Source organism: Dicentrarchus labrax, unplaced genomic scaffold, assembly GCF_905237075.1.
Source record: "Dicentrarchus labrax unplaced genomic scaffold, dlabrax2021, whole genome shotgun sequence".
Lineage (NCBI taxonomy): Eukaryota > Metazoa > Chordata > Actinopteri > Moronidae > Dicentrarchus > Dicentrarchus labrax.
Window position 1 is genome coordinate 25014435 of NW_026136707.1, and position 20329 is coordinate 25034763.

General features: G+C 40.8%; 1 protein-coding gene across 2 annotated transcripts in view; it reads left to right on the plus strand.

Annotated features, from left to right (window-relative positions):
* Positions 1-20329, plus strand: part of enpp2 (ectonucleotide pyrophosphatase/phosphodiesterase 2) — a 29932-nt gene that overhangs the window by 7228 nt on the left and 2375 nt on the right. The window contains exons 4-24 of one of the 2 annotated variants that reach the window (XM_051407443.1): positions 1105-1230; positions 2923-2983; positions 3190-3287; positions 3430-3509; positions 4231-4350; positions 5175-5230; positions 8088-8153; positions 8876-8948; positions 9099-9207; positions 9352-9477; positions 10190-10221; positions 10667-10794; positions 13461-13536; positions 13740-13827; positions 13931-14100; positions 16917-17052; positions 17668-17807; positions 18829-18964; positions 19589-19666; positions 19837-19969; positions 20068-20221. In XM_051407443.1, coding sequence (XP_051263403.1) covers positions 1105-1230; positions 2923-2983; positions 3190-3287; positions 3430-3509; positions 4231-4350; positions 5175-5230; positions 8088-8153; positions 8876-8948; positions 9099-9207; positions 9352-9477; positions 10190-10221; positions 10667-10794; positions 13461-13536; positions 13740-13827; positions 13931-14100; positions 16917-17052; positions 17668-17807; positions 18829-18964; positions 19589-19666; positions 19837-19969; positions 20068-20221 — 2186 coding nt within the window. The remainder of the gene's footprint in view (positions 1-1104; positions 1231-2922; positions 2984-3189; positions 3288-3429; positions 3510-4230; positions 4351-5174; positions 5231-8087; positions 8154-8875; positions 8949-9098; positions 9208-9351; positions 9478-10189; positions 10222-10666; positions 10795-13460; positions 13537-13739; positions 13828-13930; positions 14101-16916; positions 17053-17667; positions 17808-18828; positions 18965-19588; positions 19667-19836; positions 19970-20067; positions 20222-20329) is intronic. The other variant, XM_051407445.1, reaches the window with a different exon arrangement.

Here is a 20329-nt window from a genome sequence, read left to right on the forward strand (position 1 = left end):
TTTGGGAACCCGTTGTGGGGGTCAGGGCCCCCAGGTTGGGAACCAGTAATATATATGACATATTAGCTCCACCTCAAGCAACTACAACTGTAAAATCCTACTTACACATTAATACATCATCAACATTTCTCCCACACACTTGGAACAGGAGGGTGAGGCGAGGGTCTGGCAGTCAACAACTACACCACTATTTCCTTTAAGGTCATTCAGCTAAAGTTACTTGGATACTTTTACTTAGTGTCTTTAGAGTGTGGTACTTTTACGTTCCTTTGCCTTCATTAGGAACTACAGTGTTGGTCATAACTGTACTGTACAGTGTGTTGCCATGCTGTAGAGCCATTTAGCCAGACCCTGATTATTTTGGATCAAATTGTTTTTATATCTGCCAAGAAAGTGACTATCAGGGCTTAATGATGTTTGTTCTGGTAGAGCTACAGACATTTCTTAAACATTGGGGAGTTCCAATTATTGTTCTCATTTGAAAAAAACTTTTGCTGAACCTTTTAATCAAGACGTATAAACATCTAGATAACATTCTTAAGTCTGATTCTCCAGGTGTTTCGTTGTATGAGCAGGAAATGAACAAGTTTCTAACTTATAATGCAAGCTGTTCTTGTTTGTTGCTGTTTCTCCCTGTTCCTTTTGCCTTCTCTCTCTTGGTCTGTCAACATTTCCCCCTACTCCTTCCAGTGTTGGTGGTCTGATTTTATGTTCTCTCCTTCATCCTGGTGGTCTTTGGCTTACCACTGCCTTGCCACTGTAACCCTGCCTGTGCCCAAAAATGACAATTACTTGCTTGTAGTCATGTTTTTACCCTGACAGTGTCAAATCCCACTTTTAAGCTACAACTCTCATTTGCTGTTCTCGTGCTGTGAATTTTGCCAGAATACATGTCGATGTTTGTACCAAACTGCGGGTGTGCTCAGCTGTAAGAATATGCAGCCAAACCACTGTAACGTTAATATATCAGATTTCATTTCTCAGTGCTTGCGGTTGCAGCACTAATCCTTCAGATTTGGTTTTAAAGTCTACGGTTTTTGGTCCCTGCTGGTTCTTGAGTGAACATCTTTTATTCTTTGAACTAAAGTGTGTTCCCGTACACAGAGGGAGGTTATGAGTGCAGTAAAGATCGGTGTGGAGAGACTCGAAATGAACAACATGCCTGCCACTGCTCTGATGACTGTCTGGCCAGAGGAGACTGTTGTACCAACTACAAGACACTGTGTAAAGGTTTGCAGCTTTAAATGTCCTAAATATGTTTGAATGTGCTCTGTATTACAGTACACACAGTGATTTGCAGGGAAAGGCTCACTGTCTAGATTTGAGGTTATCAGGACAAATATTTTATCTTGCTCCTCGCCTCTCTGAGCTCTGAACTCTTAGATCATCTTCATCAGCTGATGCCTACACTCACAAGGTTGATTGATTGAACAAACACATCTGCAGGCAAAATATCTTTACGATTTTAGGCATTTGCAGGATACAAGATAACAATTCCACCTGAAACAACATGCTACTGGCTAAGTCAACAATATATATTTATTAGTGCTGTCAGTTCAACGCGTTATTAACGGCATTAACGCAAACCCATTTTAACGGCCTCAATTATTTTATCGCGAGATTACGTTCTTTTTGGCCTAGCACACTTTGTAGTTTTTTTCACATGCTGTTGCAACAACTAGTAACGTTAGAAAAACTACAACACCACACCAGATCTAGCAAGACCGGAAACAAAACAATAGGCACGCCGCACACACTTGTTTAAGAGTAGTAGACGTTACGTTTTGAGTGGATGGCGAGCGCGATATGCCGAAATGGATGCCAATAATATTCTGAATGGAAAGTTTACTTTTAAAAAGTTGCCAAATGGTTCCATTGACAAGACCAAAGTGATCTGTGTGTTTTGTCGTTGTGAACTGAGCTATCATCGCAGCACGTCCAGTCTGAAATACCACTTGATGGCCAAACACACAGCTGATGGCAATTCTCCACCCCCTCGTCAAAGCCAGGCGACAATGGATGATTTTTCAATAAAAACAACATTTGCACAAAACAAGCTGATCCACTTTTCCATGTTGATAAGAGCATTAAAATGAGAAAAAATAATGGGACAAAAAGAAATCAGGGGACATTTAGAATAGATAAAAATGTGCGATTAATTGCGATTAATTCCGAGTTAACTATGACATTAATGCGATTAAATATTTTAATTGTTTGACAGCACTAATATTTATTGATTGTAATGTGCATGGAATAATGGAATTATATATGACTACTTGTTTTAATATTATCATCGTATATCAATCTGCTCTCTACTGCTGCTCTCTACATATCGGCATCGGCCAGTTTGCAGGCTAGATCGCAAATGCAAATGTGAAATGAGCCACATTTAACAAATGATGTCACCAACCAAACAAAAAACCCCATCAGATCTGAGCAATAAATCAGAATTGAACACTAAAGCTTAGCCTAAAACTGAAACTATCACAAAGTAGTCTCTAGAAATCAAAATAAGTGAGTTTTCACTAATAAACATTATTCAGACACATTTGTGCTGTCAGGAAAAGCTCCACTCTGTCTGTCAAGTCCGGAAACAGCGTCTTCTATCACTACTATAGTTCAAATAAGAAAGCCACTCTTCCAAGAAAGGTTTGAGGGTAGGGGAGAAATCTGATTACTGGCCTGTAGCATTTATACACAGATATAATGCTTATAAATTCTCTGTGTGCTCAAACACATTCAGTTTGGAGGTTTGGAGGCTATAGGAGCATTTCTGATATATCTTTAAAGACTTTTGTTTCCTTTCTTTAATCCAAAAATAGTATTCATTTGGAAATTCATTCTCACTGTTCCAAACCAGCCAGCTTGTGGTCATACATCACTGTGTCTCCCTCACTGCCTCCTCTGATCATGTTCTTTCAGGAGACACTTCATGGCTGCAGGATGCGTGTGATGAGATCAAGATGGCTGAATGTCCTGCTGGGTACGTTCACATCTGAGCAGCAGAATAAAATGTTAAATCAGTAATCAATCAGTCAAAAGCCTCGGAGTGGACATTTCACTAACGTGCGGTTTGTTTTCTCTTTTAAATGTCTTAAATATTTTTTATGTGTGTGTGTGTGTGTGTGTGTGTGTGTGTGTGTGTGTGTGTGTGTGTGTGCGTGTGTGTGTGTGTGTGTGTGTGTGTAGGTTTGTGCGGCCGCCACTCATCATGCTGTCAGTGGATGGATTTCGAGCCTCTTACGTGAAGAGAGGACACACTGTCATACCCAACATCGAGAAACTGAGTAAGTTGTACAATGCCAAAGGGACTATGTTGATCAATTGATTGTTTTATGAAGACATGAGGGCCAGTAAACAATCAATAACTGATTTGATGTTGTTTGTGGCTAATCTGGGTGTTTTCTTTTACTCTGTCCCCCTTTCCAGGAACATGTGGAACCCATGCTCCATACCTGAGGCCTGTGTACCCCACCAAAACCTTCCCCAACCTCTACTCACTGGCTACGGTATGGCACAGGAGCACTGATGTTCTCGTCAGTAATCGGGTTGTCAGTTTTGTCAGTCAATAAATAGTAGTGTGCAACTTGTACAGTGTGATGTAGAAACTTGAAGCCACCAGTGCGCATCCACTGAGAATGGACTTTACAGTGAAGGAGGAGACATCTTGTGTCCAGCAGGAACACTTTAGAAATGAACAACATTTGCATATTCACAGATTCTGGAAGTTTTAATGAAGTAGAAGGAGGAGATAACTTTTTAAGGATTAACATGTTTTTTGGGGAAAAAAACGGCATGTTTCTACAGTAACCCTGAACAGACAAATCAAACTCTGGTTTTAGATAGGGTCATTCGTTCTTTTCACAAGTTCCACTGTAGTTTCTCCTACATACTGTACTTGGAATGGAAGAAGAATATGTTATCATGCTAATTTAGTTTAGTTGTTGGAAAGTTGACTCTTCAGTCCTTTTTTCCAAGTGGTTATTACAGTTATGTGGCTGTCAGAACGACTTGGAGTTACAACTCGGTGGCTTTTGCTTTTGCCACCTTGTTGCAAATCAAATATATTAAGAAGGCAGGCAAAAATAACAGACAAATAACATCAGTAAGAAGAATAGCACTCTTTGGCTGCGCTCTCCTCCAGATTGTCACTGGAAATGGCTTCCATTACCATTAAATGATATGAGATCTTATTGGTCCAAGCATAATTTCAGTTTCAATCCCACTCAGGGTCTCTATCCAGAGTCTCATGGTATCATTGGCAACTCCATGTATGACCCAGCGTTTGATGCCACCTTCACCCTGAGAAGCCGGGAGAAACTCAGTCATCGCTGGTGGGGAGGACAGCCGGTAAATACTCCTCTTCTCCTCTCTCTGCTGAGTCTTAGTAGTTCATCAAAGCTGCGATTGTATATTTATTTGTGAGCTAATAAGGGTTTTGCTTTGACAGTGGATAACTTTTGTAGATGCTTTAGTGTTTTTCCAATTCATCTGACAGGTCACAGATCAGAGGCCAACAAAGGCAGGAAAAGGCTTTTCTTTTGAAGTCGACTACAGTAGGAGTTGCAGGACTCAGATCTAACAAACCAAGTCTGATAGGTTTATTATCCATTGACCAACAACAGATGTTAATATCATGTGATTATGACAGCTGGATGGGATCACTTTTGGGTCTTGACATTAAGTAGTCTGGAACTCTTTAGAGCTTCAGATTTTGTCAGTTTACTTAAACCATCAAATAAAACCAACCTACTGTGTGGTTTTCTATCAGTTGGAGTTGGGCCCAAAAAAATCTGAGTCTGAAAATGTTTTGTGCAAGCCCAAACCACGGAAGCAGGATTGGGTCGGGCACGGGCCCAGACCTGTTTTCTACTTAAAATAAATAAATAAATAACAAGCTAAAGTATACTACATTGTACCCAGGTGCCTGAACCCGGCGGGTTGTGTCGGGTACATTCGGGTTCGGGCAGATAATCAAATTTCTAATTGGAGTAACAGAAGTGGGTCACACACCCACACACAGTGGGATATCCTTCTCAGCATACTGTAGCGTACTGTACACCATAACCTTGGTTTTCTCATTTTTTGTATGTGTCCAGGGTAATGCTCTAATAGTATCCTACTAAATTACATCAGAATGATAATATAATAAGACTGTACTGTTTGTCTCCTAGATCTGGATCACAGCGCTCAAGCAGGGAGTGAAGGCTGCCACCTTCTTCTGGCCTGTGTAAGTCTACATTTCTGGCTTTCAATCACAAAATCTTTTCCTGAACACATTTCACAGCCTCGCTCCTTCAGTGCAGTTAGTCGGCGGCACTCTTCCTTTTCTTTTTAATGTTTTTGTAGTGTGTTTTTTCCGTTATCAAAGATTTTGCTACATTAATAATGTGACCATGACAGATTAATTCTACGGAACATTTTGTACTGGAGACAGGAGCTCCAGGCGGAACACCCACACAATGCTTGTTCATTACACCCAGCAGAGACTTTAGACACCCTAAACCCTCATTTTGACAAAACATAATATTCCAGTTTTTTCTAACAGACTTTTTTTTTTTTTATGGGGAGGGGTTCAGAAAAGGGGGATGGTTATGGCTTTTTGCTGGAGTGAGGGTAGTTTTATACTGGGTTAGGTCTTCTGTCCCACAGCAGCCTCTACCTTTACCTTTGTGAGGATCAAGTAGGATTTGTCCCTTACTGTAAACACAGCCGGAGAGAGAGAGAGAAACAGAGAGCAGTGGTGGTAGAACAAGCTAGAGAGTGAAATAAAACATTATTTTTGGATTGTTTCACAGAGGTTACATTAAGCAGAAATATACATGGCCACATCTGTGTACAACCCTGCCGAAGGTGCGCATTGCTAGATTTTATGCAGTCTGCTGAGTGTAGCTCAACCCACCCTCAGTCAGACAGACACACAGACCTGCTCTATTGTACACAAATCCGGCGATCGGTTTGTGTGTTCCGCCATCTAGAGACGCCGCCATAACTGTGGTGAGAGACGTAGTTAATCTGTGACTGCTGCTACCTGCGGAGAGTGACAGCATGGATAGTTGGATTGACAAGGTTAGGCAGTGGCCTCCAGTTACTGATGAAGGTACCTTATATGGATGGTTATCTCAGGAAAACTCATTCTGTCTTTTACAGAAAGCAGTATGTAAAATGTGTTGAAATGCAATGTGATCATGTTTATAATAGTCACAGTGTGAGTTCTTGATTCAAAGAGAATATTAATAATGCTGAACGGGACAGGCTTTATATTTTTGATTTTAAATAAAGCCCTTCCCTGTGGTAGTCATTTTCGTTTAGTCCCTTACTTCTCCTTATAATGAAATTCTTTCTTCACATGCTGCCTTGTGCAGGATGCTAAGATGTCGGCTAACATGACCTGAGTGCCTTGCTCATGAGCATTAACAGCTGGGTGTGTGCTGTGTGTTGTCAGCATCTCCTCGCTGTGCCACCCTTCTGCTTAAACAGCACAGTTTCAAACTCATGACGCAGTCATTGGGTACTTCAAAATGTGTTTTCTTTGGTCTGAGCTGTTCTGGAACAGTTTCCTTTGGCATTTTTCTGTTTCTCCATGTTGCCCGATAAGTGAATCAGGGACTGTAAACAAAACTTGCAGGGAGTCTGATGTAGCTTGTTTAATATTGTGAATGCACTATCTGTTTTAATGTATCTAGTCTGGCACCAGGTTAAGTCCACGTTCATAAATTGCCAAAAGTGAGCACTGTGACCTATATTGATATTGGAGGCTTTACAACCAAGAGTCATTTCTGCTAATCTGATGGCAACATCAATGTCCTCATACCTATAAAACCTTGTGTTATGGGCCTGTTTCCTGTTGGTGGTTTGGATTATGTCCTCACTACTAATTGAACTAGGCAGGTTATCTGGAACCAGGTTACCCAGACCTGATGTCACCTGAGCCCACATGACTGAAACTGAACTACAAAAGTAAACTCTCCAGAGTTTAAATAAACATGTCCAGTGTTAATGTCCCTTAAAGACCACTTGCTTCTAACTGATAATTAAGAGACTGTAAATGATTTGGTGGGGAAAGTCATTGGAACATGCCCGTTCATGTCCCTGCTGCTCACTGAGGCTGCTGCGCTCAACCTATAACCTGTGGAACACAAAGGAGCCCACATTTATCAGCACAGAGAAGGCTTTGATGGAGCGGGAGGCAGATCTCAGCAGAGGGATGACGTTGGGCTGTTTTTACAGCAATTTGTGCAAATGGGCCTGTTTACACTACGCAGGGCTCTTCTTTCGACCGGGGTCGCAGACGTACCTCTCTATAGCATCATGGGGGCCGGACTGTGGTTTACAGTGCTTTTCTTGCACTTGGCACCCACAGAGGTGTGTGAGAAAGAGTGTGCATACGACAGGGAGACAGAGAGTGGAAGCCTGTGCTGACATTTCATACAACACATTTCACAGTTTAGTGTTCTAGTACCACTGTGGGATTGGCATGGTAATGGGGACCAGGGATTGTTGCTAAATGGCTGACTGGTTGAAGGTCTATGTTGGGTTGAGCCTTCTGGGAGGTCCCCCCCACCAAACCACAAGCAAAGAACAAGGGAGGACAGAACGAAGAGAGGAGAAAGAAAGAAAGGAAGGGAGAGTATATAAAACAGACAACGGGAGGTTGAAAGGAGTCAATCACGGAGAGAGGAGCCTAACATAGTGTAAGCACACCTCCATGTTCCTCCGTGCTGCCCCCCACTGCCTCATACACCAAGCCCCACTCAGGGCCTCGGTCCTGGGCTTGATAGTTGACAGCTGTGGACTGTATGACAGCCAGCAGCTTGGTTGGTGGCCTCATCACTACACAGGCAACCTTTGGCTTTCAGACACTTTAAACAGTCAGGGGGCTTTAAATGTGTTCTGTTCTACAACCCCTCAGCTTTATGAGGCTCTTTGAGAGCTAAAGGAACAGTTTGGAGTTTAATGGTTCTAGAAGGCGACAGGGTACCAGAATCAGAGTCTATTACCATAATGTTTATGTCTTTCTCCCTTGCAGCTATGGTTTCCTTCAAATGATAACCAGTGTCACCCTTCATTGTGTGTGTGTGTTCCAGTGCTATCCCACTCGAGAGGCGGATACTGACCATGCTGCAGTGGCTCCACCTTCCTGAGGGGGAGAGGTGAAATAAGCTTTGCCCTTTTTGTCTGCTTCAAATTGTCTTTTCTTTGTCAAAATTTGCAGCCACAGCATAGCAAGAGTGGGAAAACACAGTTGAACCATATGCCATTAGTTGATGCCCTCTAGACATACAGTCTGCTTAAAACAATGATGTGTTATTATTAAGTGCTTAAAAAGGCATCTACCCCTTCTACCTCATTCAAAATTACAGACTCTATGAATATACAAATGTTCATTTCACAACACAAGATGTCTCCTACATCACAGTAAAGTCCATTCTCAGTGGATGTGTACTGGTGAACAACAATGTAAAAATACTCCATTACAGTAAAACTTCCACTCAAGTAAAAGTACATAAGTATCATCAGCTAAATATACTATAAGTATCAAAATAAAAGTCCCCTGGGACATTAGATTGCTAGTAGACCTCAATGTGTAAAATGGATTTTATTTTATTGTGTATTTTAGGTGGAGCTAGTTTGAACTACTTTACATACAGTAAGATAGTTTAGACTAGTGCTTCCCAACCTAGGGGTCGGGCCCCTCCAAAGAGCTATAAAGATATATCTGATGGGTAGTTAGATGATAAACGGGAGAGTGTAGAAGAGCGTAGAAGACAAAAAGTCTTGATGTTCTGATACAAAATGTATACATGTATTTTATTTTATTTTATGTGTTTTTATTTATTTTATAAACACATCTCCAAACTCTATTTTGTTTCAGGCCCTACGTGTACGCCATGCACTCTGAACAACCAGACACATATGGACACAGAATGGGGCCCATGAGCATAGAAGTGAGTACTGTCTGCATCTGTGTGTGTGTGTGTGTGTGTGTGTGTGTGTGTGTGTGTGTGTGTGTGTGTGTGTGTGTGTGTGTGTGTGTGTGGGCGTGTGGGCATGTAGGTATGTAAAACACACACTCTGACTCCCTTTGTGTGTTTCAGTTGAACAACCCTCTGAGGGTGATTGACAGAATTGTTGGCCAACTGATGGATGGACTTAAACAGATGAGACTGCACCGCTGTGTCAACATCATCCTGGTGGGGGATCATGGTACAGACGCACATACACACAAGCATACACTGTGGTACCACATCATCACCCTGGCACCTTTATTACACCTTACACAGGGAAGTTACATGCAAGTTACACCAGCCATTCACACACACTCCCACTCACTCTCTGGTGTGTTCTCAGGTATGGAAGAGGCTCACTGTGATCGCACTGAGTTCCTCAGTAACTACATGACCAACATTGATGACATCGTCCTCATCCCCGGGTCCCTAGGCAGGATACGCTCCAGATACCCCAACAATCCTAAATGTGAGAGACCTCATCCTCTTTTTTTTTTCTTTCTTTCATTTTTTGTAGAGCCTGACCGATAAGGGATGTTTGAAACCAATACCGATTTTAGGTGGGAACAATTCAGTGATTACAGATATGGCCGCCAATTTAGTGAAGTTCTATGTGGATACACGGTACTCAGAAGGCTGCTGAGTCAAGCAATTATCTGCATTAAACCCAAATAAAACATCATTAAAAAAACACTGGCTGACCAATGTATCAGTCGGACTCCAGTTTCTTTATTTCGCTTCCTTTGAAAATGTTCTCAGACACCTGAATCCTGAATAATACCTGGCGTTATTCAGGACTTCTGCCCTCTTATTCTTCAGGCTTCTCTGTATTCAGAGCTTTGGTCTGTTAGACCTTCATTATCACACAGGACACAATAATTAGCAGGCAAGAAGAAAAAAACCTGTGATCTGTGTGCACAGTACCTACAATGGCTACCACCACACCACTACCATTGTGTGCAGTGTCTGACCAGAGCTACGATACAACTTTACCTTGTTCTTGTTCCTGTACAATAGACATTTTGTTCATTGTGTACATTCATGTGTCCTGTCGACATTACCATCAATTGAATTTCATTAAGTTCATTTTTCAGTGTGAACTGTTAAAATATGCAGGACAGTATCTCCATTACGAGGCATGGTACATGCAATAGTTTTCACTGCTGTTATTCGTTTTTCAGATGACCCCAAGGCTGTCGTTGCAAATCTAACAGTAAGTATTAGGCTTGGATGAGAAATACAAGAACTGATGGAGAGTTTTGCTCCAGTTACAGTCGAGCTAGCCTCGGTCAGAACCTCGAGCTACGTAACTAACAACAGATGTAAATTAGCTAGCAAGTAAGTTAGTGTTTGACAGCATTAGCTTTAGAATGTTAATAGCTAGGTAACAATTGATGTACATTAGCTTTTGCCAACATTAGCTAACTTAAGATGTGAGTATACACATGTTGCTTTTAACGTTTTAACCATCAATTTGCTTGTCTTTTTAACACAGACAAGCCTAGCACGTAGCATATAACATTCACCAAGGTTCTGACCAAGGCTTGCTCATCTGTTATTGGAGCACAGAGAAATAGGGGCGGGGCTTAGGAAGGGGCAATTATAATATTGTAGCACAAAAATGGAACTATATACCAACGATTGTTTCTGTGTTCCAGTGTAAGAAGGCGGACCAGCACTTCAAGCCGTACTTGAAGCAGCATCTGCCAAAGCGACTGCACTACGCCAACAACCGGCGCATTGAAGATATACACCTGCTGGTGGAGAGGAAGTGGCACGTCGCCAGGTACAGTACCACCACAACAACAGGAAGTCCAAATATGTCTGGATCCATCCAATGTGTGACAGCTAAACTGGATATCTGTAAAAGCTGGCACACCTTTCAACATGTCAAATACAGTATAAATAAGCATATGGGAAGAAAACACTGTGAAACTACAGTACATCAACCTGGCACATTTTTTTTTTTTTTAAACACTTTATTTATATATTTTCAGTTTACAGAACAGATTCAAACAGTAGCAGTGCTGAACTCCAATACCCCCCACCCCACCACGGTCTCAGCAGATCCAAAAAGCTTGTAGACAATTCCTTAAATGTACTGCATGTATTGTTTATTTCAGTTTGACATTATATGTGATTATGCATCTAACTGACTGCCTCGTGTTTATTAAAGCATTAGAAAAAGTGAGTTAGTGTCAAGTGAAAGATATGCTTTGGATACATTCTATAAATGGGGCCCAGGTTTTAATGAAACTCTCACGAGAGCTATTATGATTGGATCTCAATTGCAAAACCAGAACATGTGAGCAAGCATAGCAGGACTGTGGTGACATCTCAGGGTTGGGTATATTTTGGCCAATTTCTCGTTTGAATAGTGTAATTGATGAACGACTTCAGATGGAGCCTGACAAATTCTCAGCCCTCAGTGTCCAGTTTCACCCCTGCCACTGGGCAATAATTGGAAGCAAGGCTGACAAGCGGCACCTTAGCAAAGAATGATGGGAACTGTCAAAAATAGTTATAAATTTGTCCTAAATGGAGGTAAGAAAAAATAAGAGGAGTGACAAAAATACCTGTAAATTAGCCTTTTTTCCATTATCACTGTTGTTTTGACAGTCCTAAGACATAGAACATGGCTCTTACATTGCTAGTACATTTACACAGCTTTAGACAACAAACCTGTATATTCTTTCCCTCTGTACCACTCAGAAGCCAATTGATGGCCATCCTGAAAGTAAGAAAGATATAGAATATAGAATGCTCCTAGCTAAGAAAGGTAGTGGCTCATAAGTGTACGTTTACTGTAAATAAATCACATGCCAATTGTTCAAGTGTTCAACAGGTTAAATCCAAACCAGTTGACCAGGTGAAAGAAATAAGTTCTAACTAATTTAGTCTGTATTTGTTGCTGCATCTGCTACCAGGACAGTGCTGTTCAGCACAGTCAGTGTTGATGTGGCATCTTCAGCCCACCCATCAGTGGAGCTTTTTACTGCACATCTTGCTTTACTTAAAAACCCATTTAATGTCATTAACACGTGAAGTGCTGAAAAGTGTCCCGAACCAACATCTTTTTCAAAAGTGCAGCTGCTGAAACATTAATGACATGCTAAAATGAACTCTGACAGCCGTTTGATGTAGAGCGCTGAAAAGTCTTACTGCAGTGATTCGGTGACAAAGTAAACCATGAAGTCATCAGGACTGAAAGTGAAAACAAACCTCAGCTAACCATGCCGTGTGTGTGTGTGTGTGTGTGTGTGTGTGTGTGTGTGTGTGTGTGTGTGTGTGTGGCGTGCATGCTCATGTTAGTAACAGTCCCCTTGCATGGAGCTGTCATGCTGTTTTGGTTGGTGAAATGTGGGAGAGCTACATTCTGTCTCTCTCTCTCTCACTCACACACACACACACACACACACACACACACACACACACACACACACGGCTGCAAAATGAAAGAGATCTTTGAGGTTTCTGTGCAGCTCAGATAGACAGACGGGCTAATCGTTGGCACCGGAGCTGTGAGCAGAGTGTCAGGGCGTTTACACTCACACTTACGCATACACACAGGCACATATACATTAGTAATGTCTGCGTAAATCCCAAACCAACTAACTTTTTCGCACCAAATGAAAAACTGAGTTTGTCTCATTTCTCCATCAGCTAGTCATTTACATTTTTAACATGCTTGTGGCTTCACCCCCTAGACATACACACACACACACACACACACACACACACACACACACACACACACAGACACACACACACACACACACACACACACACACACACACACACACACACACACACATTAACGTGTATAACTGGAAGTAGTGTTTTATTGGACACTTAATAAAAAGTGGCTGTTTTTCAATTAGAGGACTGTGGCTTGAGTTGTGTGAAGGAGTGGTTGTCCTGGGCTGTGTGCTGAAGTAGGTGAATATTGACAACATGCTGCAGTTCAACTGTATTTCACACCAGATTTTAACCCATTAAACCTGTGTGGACCCAGCAGCGTCCTGCAACAGGTCTTTATAAATAAGGGGTTAATTAATGAAGAGGTCACCTAGAAGTCAGTATATCACATTATATTGTACTAAATGTAATAGTTATTTCTAAACTTTAGATTATTATTATCATTTGGAGAGAATAAAACATGACATGTCAAAAAAAGAAGCCTTTTAAGTATGTATGATTGTTTAAAAAACATAATATGGACAGAGGGAAAGGGAAAGGGGTCCCTTAAAGAAAACGGTTGGGAACCATTACCCTAGAAGATGCAATATTTTGATGGACAAACTTTCATCCTTAATTTGATATATAGAAATAAACCACATAATTTTGGTTACCAGGTTGGTTCAGAGATCCCATGAAGTCTAGATTTACATTTTCTAACCATTATTTGAAGAGCTAACCAAATACTGATATATTCATTTTATTTAATTACAGGAAGGTTCCTGAAGTGAAGAGGCACTGTGGCTTCTCTGGTGACCATGGATATGACAATAAGATCAACAGCATGCAGGTACTCTTATTATCTACAGTGACATTAAGAAGTCATCTGGCTGCACCAACATAGACTATACCTTGATTCTATATACTATTCTGTTGGCCTGTAGGATGAGCATTATTGGAAAGTATACATCATAGTATTAGATAATTGTAACTTAAATCTGAAACAGTGACAGACTAATCATTATTTACTGTGGCATTGACTTTCATTTTCAGACTATTTTCTTGGGGTATGGACCTTCATTTAAATACAAGACCAAAGTTCCAGCCTTTGAAAACATTGAGCTTTACAATGTCATGTGTGGTAAGGCGTATTTCTGTGTGTGTTGACTAGTCACAACATAAGTGGCGTTTCATGTCCAATTATTCCTTTAGCTGACACCAAACATGATCTCTCCCACTCTCAGATCTTCTGGGTCTGAAACCAGCCCCCAATAATGGAACCCACGGCAGTCTGAACCACCTGCTGAGAGGCCCCCCCTACAGACCCACAATGCCAGAGGAGCTCTCCAGGCCAACAGCCTCTGGTCTTATTCCTGCAGGAACAGACGACCTGGGCTGCAGCTGCGAAGACAAGGTCAGCCATGATGACTCAGTGGCAGACCTGGGCCCAGCTTCCTGTTGACTGCAGAAAGGAAAACTAGTTTTTAGGAGATTGGTTTGTCGGTCAGCTCACTTATGTCTACCTAACTGGCACTGGTTCTTGAACCACCATATTAGCTCTGGTCCTTCCGTTCAAGATTCTTGGAACCTTGGTGCTATCTAGTGAACCAGCCCACGCGTCCATCAGTTGTGAGCAGAACCATTGTAATCGGATGCAATGCACAGCAATCTGTAGAATATGACATGCCTACTTTGGTTCCCAAGGAAAACTTCCAGCTGGGAACCACTTTTCAGTTTCCAAACCAAATTATTTTGGACAAAATGCTCTGAACAGTTCAAAACTAGGTGCTTGAACCTGAATAGCGTCGGTTCCCTGTTGGTGAAAAAGGCTGAATCATCCTGGTCTTTATCACCTGCCCTGGTACTCCGTGCCAACACTTTAACCATAAAAGAAGATGAGTGAAAGCAAATTCACTGTTGTAATGATTATAATTCTAATGTCACAACAGTTTGACATAATGTGAAAAAGTTAAAAAAAAGTATGATTTTTTTTATACTGAAAACCTGCAGGTTCACACCAATGCAACTAGATGAGACAGTGTATTATCGTCGTGGCAGCGACTGTATTTCTGGTCTCACTTTTTTTGTAGCTGAATATAATCTGCAGCTTTCTAAAACTGCTTCATCTGGTTGTGAATCTTTGGTCTGATCTGGGCTTTACTTGCATGGCAGCTAAGAAGCTACCGACAACCCCTCCTCTGTGTCCTTGTCGGTGCTTGTATGAAACATGAAACACGGAAACAAGTCAGGTAATTGAAAAACTAATTAGCACCTTGTATCATGAAGGCCAATTTCAATTACTAAAAAGTCTGCCCCCTTACAATGTCCCTAAACATGGTGTAATATAAATTGCTGGCATGGAGCACTGGAGCTAATGGTGATACACTGATACTTTTGGTATCTATTGTATGTTGGCATCACTTTTAGGTAAGCTCATTAACAAGCCAATCTCCAGAAATAATCATGTATTACTTTGATGTAATGATAAACATGCATGGACAACTTTTTGAGTCCATGAAACAAGGCAGTTTTGCTGTGATAAGGTGTGGTTCCTTACAGTGTATATACCGTTGACATACAGTAAATGTTGGTAAAACTGCCAGTCAGCATGTTCTCAAACAGTTTCCTGTATATCATGACCTCCAGGGTTGCACCTTATGGTACAGCTCCCTCTTCTGTAACTACAGTCAAATAAGAATTATATGACACTTAATTGATTCCCCCAGGCCAAATTAGACCCTTTCTAAGATCAACACTGCGTCGCTGGCCAGAGGCCAAACACTCTCATTCTCTTGACTGTGTTTCACCTTCAGACTACTTAACATCTCCTGAAAAGAACCACAGCTTGATATTTATGTTTGTATTTTACTTTAGTGCTTATTTAAAAGGGACGATGCCCAATAAGTTAACTACACTAGACATTGCTAATAGCTAATTTCCATCTGTGGCCCCTGAATTACAAAACTGGTCTTTTGTAAGACTTTCACATTACAGATATGAGGGAGCTATAAGGAACTACCCACCTTAACAAGAAAGTCATCTCTCCATTCAGTCCAAAGATTTTGGATTGAGATGAGAAAGATGAAACATGAGAATCATTTGATTTATCTTATTGCTCATCTGATCTGTTGACTTTTTAAGCTTTTTAATGTAACTAAAGAATAGAAAGACATTTTCAGTTCAAATGAGAAAGGAAAATAATTCAAATGCTCCTCATGTGGTCAAGATATTTGAAATTTCCCTGAGATTGTGTCTGTTGTACTAGCGCTTATTTCCACTTTATGGCGAGAATGTCTTGACTGGATGTTTTTCTATTCTATAGAATTGGCACAAGGAATCTTAATAATGCCAATCAAAACATTTTCATTGCAGATCCTCTCATCAGATGTTTGTTATGTATAAGAAACCAACCTATTAATATACCTATTAATGTTTAGTGCTGTGTATTTCAAGCCCCTCAGTCAGAACACAAAGAGAGGAATCGGCTGTAGCACACATGAGGGTAAAGAGGCAGATATATGATATGACTCCGGACCACTGTCAGCCTGCAGCTTCCCTTTGTTCCCAGCAGCATTCACTTACCATTAATGGATCAAACTGATGTTTTCACATGCTGGAATTAGTTGGTCTCATCTCATCTGTAGAGCAGAGTGTGTCTGTAGTAGCTCTGGCAGATTGCCTTTAACAGCAGCACATCCATCAGACGTCCCAAACGTGGCACAGCTTGTGACTGAAGGGCTTTTCAATACAGATGTTGTGTTTTTATAAACCTGTGAATAGAATCATCTGCATGGACCTACCATCCATGATTAATTGATCGTTTGTGCGTGTCTGTGAGTGTGTGAATGAGTCTGTTGTAAACATGTATCTCATTACCTGATTGCTTTGTTGCTTTGTCTATTCAGCTTCCTTAAAGACTGAAATAACCTTGTTGCCTCTTTGCTTTCCGCTGCAGAGCTGGAATCAATTCACCTTCAAATCAGTCAGTTCATTTCAACACAATCTGTAGTTCATTTTCTAACGCAAAGTCTTTGCGTCGTGGTTTACCGTCAACCTTCGACAACCCTCTCAGTCCAGACTATTTTTTGTGATCTACTTACTGAATTGCTTGGATTGGAAGTGAGTTGGAGCCAGCCCTTCTCTGCAGTGTGTCACTTCATCTATACTGTGTTTGTGATTCCCATGTAAATCTCTGGCAAGAGATTGTTTCAATCTCCGATCTTTTTGCAGTTGCGTGTAAAAAGTAGGGGCCAGAGAGGTTTGAAAGTGACCCTTGTACGAGGCTATAACCTGGAGTCACTCTGGCTCTGTCTCTTACAGAACAAAGTGGAGGAGCTAAACCAGCGACTGAGGCAAGCTATTGATGGTCAGTCTTTCATGATGCTACTGAACATGACCTGTCTTTTATACAGAATGTCATCCTCGGAGAATGCAGAAACTTATAATTATAACACCATAAGAATTCTTATGAAATTCAAATGAGCTCACAGTACCTTTGTAAATCAGCTTTAAGAGCAATGCATACTTACTCAAGCTAAACATTCACTCTATGTATAATGTCTGTTTAGTAGGTTTACAAGGTTTAAATAAATACAAATATCGTATCGTATATATATTTTGTTTCGTGATATTGTCTCAATTCTCAAAAATCAACTTGAGGGCTATGATGTTGGATGTTATAGCAACTGTGACAAAATACAAATCATGCTGTTGTGGTTGAATACAAAAGTAAGCTTTTTTTAATTCTATGGCAGTTACTACTTCCTAAAATTAGATTAAAAAAAAGAAATCACAACATATCGCCTTGCCTACAGTATTGCAAGATTTTCAACTGTAACCCCTGTATTGTGATACGTATTGTATCGCAAGATTCTTGCCAATACACAGCCATTTTTAAGGATAATTTGGTACATATAAACTTTACATGTTAAAGTTGTAAAATACAACTGCTGTCCCCCCCCCTGTGCTCCTCCTCTCCCAGACAGCAGGAATCTGCCGCACGGTCGACCTGCTGTACTCTTCCGTACCAAATACTTCATCCTCCACCACAGTGACTACATCAGCGGCTACAGCGAGGCTCTCTCCATGCCTCTCTGGACGTCGTACACCGTCAGCAGACAGGTACCGCTCATCTCCATTGACATTATTGTGAACATTTTCTGTGGCTTAAACTGTCAGCAAAGACTCAACAAAGGTACCTCATTCAGAGAACAGCATGCCAGTTGTAAAGTTTCAGTCTGTGATGTGATTATTATGAAGAACATATGAGCCAGAAACAGCCTAAAAAAAATAATATTACCTTTTGCACATTTGTATTTCCATGGCTAGAAGATTTTTAAAAAGATATGACTACCGTTAAAAGCATGTATGTATATATATTACTGACATATCCTAATAAACTAATAGCAATTGGGCAAGGGGTCTCAAGGTGCAGTTAACATGTCAGTGAGCAGGGTGTCCACAGGGGTCTTAAAAAGTCTAAAATCCAATCATCTGAATTTTAGACTTTAAAATTATTGGATTAATGAAGTTTCGTGGGTAACGTTGCACTTTTCAGTCTTCCTTTTAAATGTATTTTTGGGAAAATCTGTATTGATCATGCTGCAACAATTACGAAATGAAACGAACATGGAACCAACACCGATTTTCTTTCAGATCCTCTGTACTTTATGTTGCCAGTAAAAATAGTTTTTTGAAATTTACATTGCATTCATAATGGGCTTGAAAAGGTTTTAAATTTGAACCTGTTGAAGCCTGTGTGTGTCAGATACCAATCTATTAAAGGTAACATTATTCATGTTTCTAAAATTTGCTATCTGATTCAGCATTCTTTTGTGACTTGTTTGGAAGACGAAAAGGGTTATCAGTTAGGTTTTAAGACAAGATTATATCCTTAGAGCAGTAGGTGTGGCTAGAAGCTACGAATGCATTAGATCAGGTAGTGTCTCACCTGCTCTCTGTCCTCTGTGACATCTGATCCCCCCTGCTGGCAAAAGTAGAGTAGAACTGCTTCCCTTATACACCGTCTTTCTCAGCTACCATCACCTACAATTTCTCTGATCTGTTGAACAACAGAAAACAACCAATAGTTGAAACTAGGTGTCAGTTGACTTATGTCTTCTGTATGTGTGTGGTCCTCCAGGTAGAAGTGTCCCCTCTGCCTGAAGCCCTGTCCAACTGTGTGAGACCTGATACTAGAGTCCCTCCAGCCTACAGTCAGTCTTGTACTAACTACAGAGCAGACAGACACATCTCCTACGCCTTCCTCTACCCGCCACGTAAGTAACCACCACAGCTTAAAGGTTATGTATACAAAATTCAAATAAAATAAAACTAACTAATAACTAACTACTTTGTTAGTCTTTCCAACTATCACCAATACTGGTTTGGTTGAAAGAAGAATATTTGTAAGAAGGGTTGCTATGGCTACAATGTAAGCTTACAATGTAAAGCTCTTTGCTACTGACTATATAGCCTTTAAACACAATACTCATCATTTGAAATTAAATATTTGTGCCTTGGACTTGAAGTCTTGGACTATTGGTCAGACAAATTCACAATTTTGGCTCTGATTATTGTGACAGACTTTTGTCATTAATACATCAAAAAAAAAAAAAATTTAAGTATTTTTTGGGGCTTCGATTGGGAGGGGATGACACGCAGCAAAGGGCCACAGGTCGATCCAACCCTGGGCCGCTGCAGTAAGGACTCGGCTATGGTACATGGGGTGTCAGCTCTACCAGGAGAGCTATCCGGGTTAAGAAAAATAAAAACTGCATTAATGGATTCTAGGGTCTTTTTGTCATAGTTTTGACCATCATTTCAATCAGATGTAGTAACATTTCATACATAATTTTAATATTAATACATTTTAATCATGTTTCTTATTTATTTCTTGACAGAATTGTCCTCAACCATAGACAGAAAATATGATGCTGTTCTCATCACCAACACTGTTCCCATGTATCCTGCATTCAAGAGTAAGTCAACCATGATGAGAACTTTCTCCAAGGGCACAAAAATCAAACCAAATCCATGCTGATGGATCCACTGATACATTTCACTGCTTTTCTGTATCTGCTGTCAGCCCATCTTCCCTGCTTCATTCTCACTTCCCTCTCTGTTTTTGTCTTTGGTCCCTCTCTCTCAGGAATATGGGGTTACTTCCAGAGAGCACTTGTGAAGAAATATGCCACTGAGAGAAACGGGGTGAACGTACTCATCGGACCCATATTTGACTACGACTATGATGGTGTCAGGGACTCAGCAGAAAAAATAAAAGAGTAAGAATATTCAGTGTACTTCACTGTAGCATTGTTTATAAAGACAATGTTACAAATCAAAGATAAAACTTGAGTCTTCTGTTTGACCTTTCTTGCAGGTATGTAAGTGGGACGATACCCATCCCCACACACTACTTTGTGGTCCTGACCAGCTGCTTAGACTTCACACAGGCTGCAGACTCCTGCAGCGGCCCACTCAGCAGTGCTGCATTCATCCTGCCTCACAGACCCAGCAACGACGAGACCTGCAGAGTAAGGAACATCACATCTTTCAATGTGTCGTCACAATTGAACTATTTTACCAACAGTTTCTGCACCCCTACTTAATATGCAGGTGACTGATGGCCAGGAGATTTGATT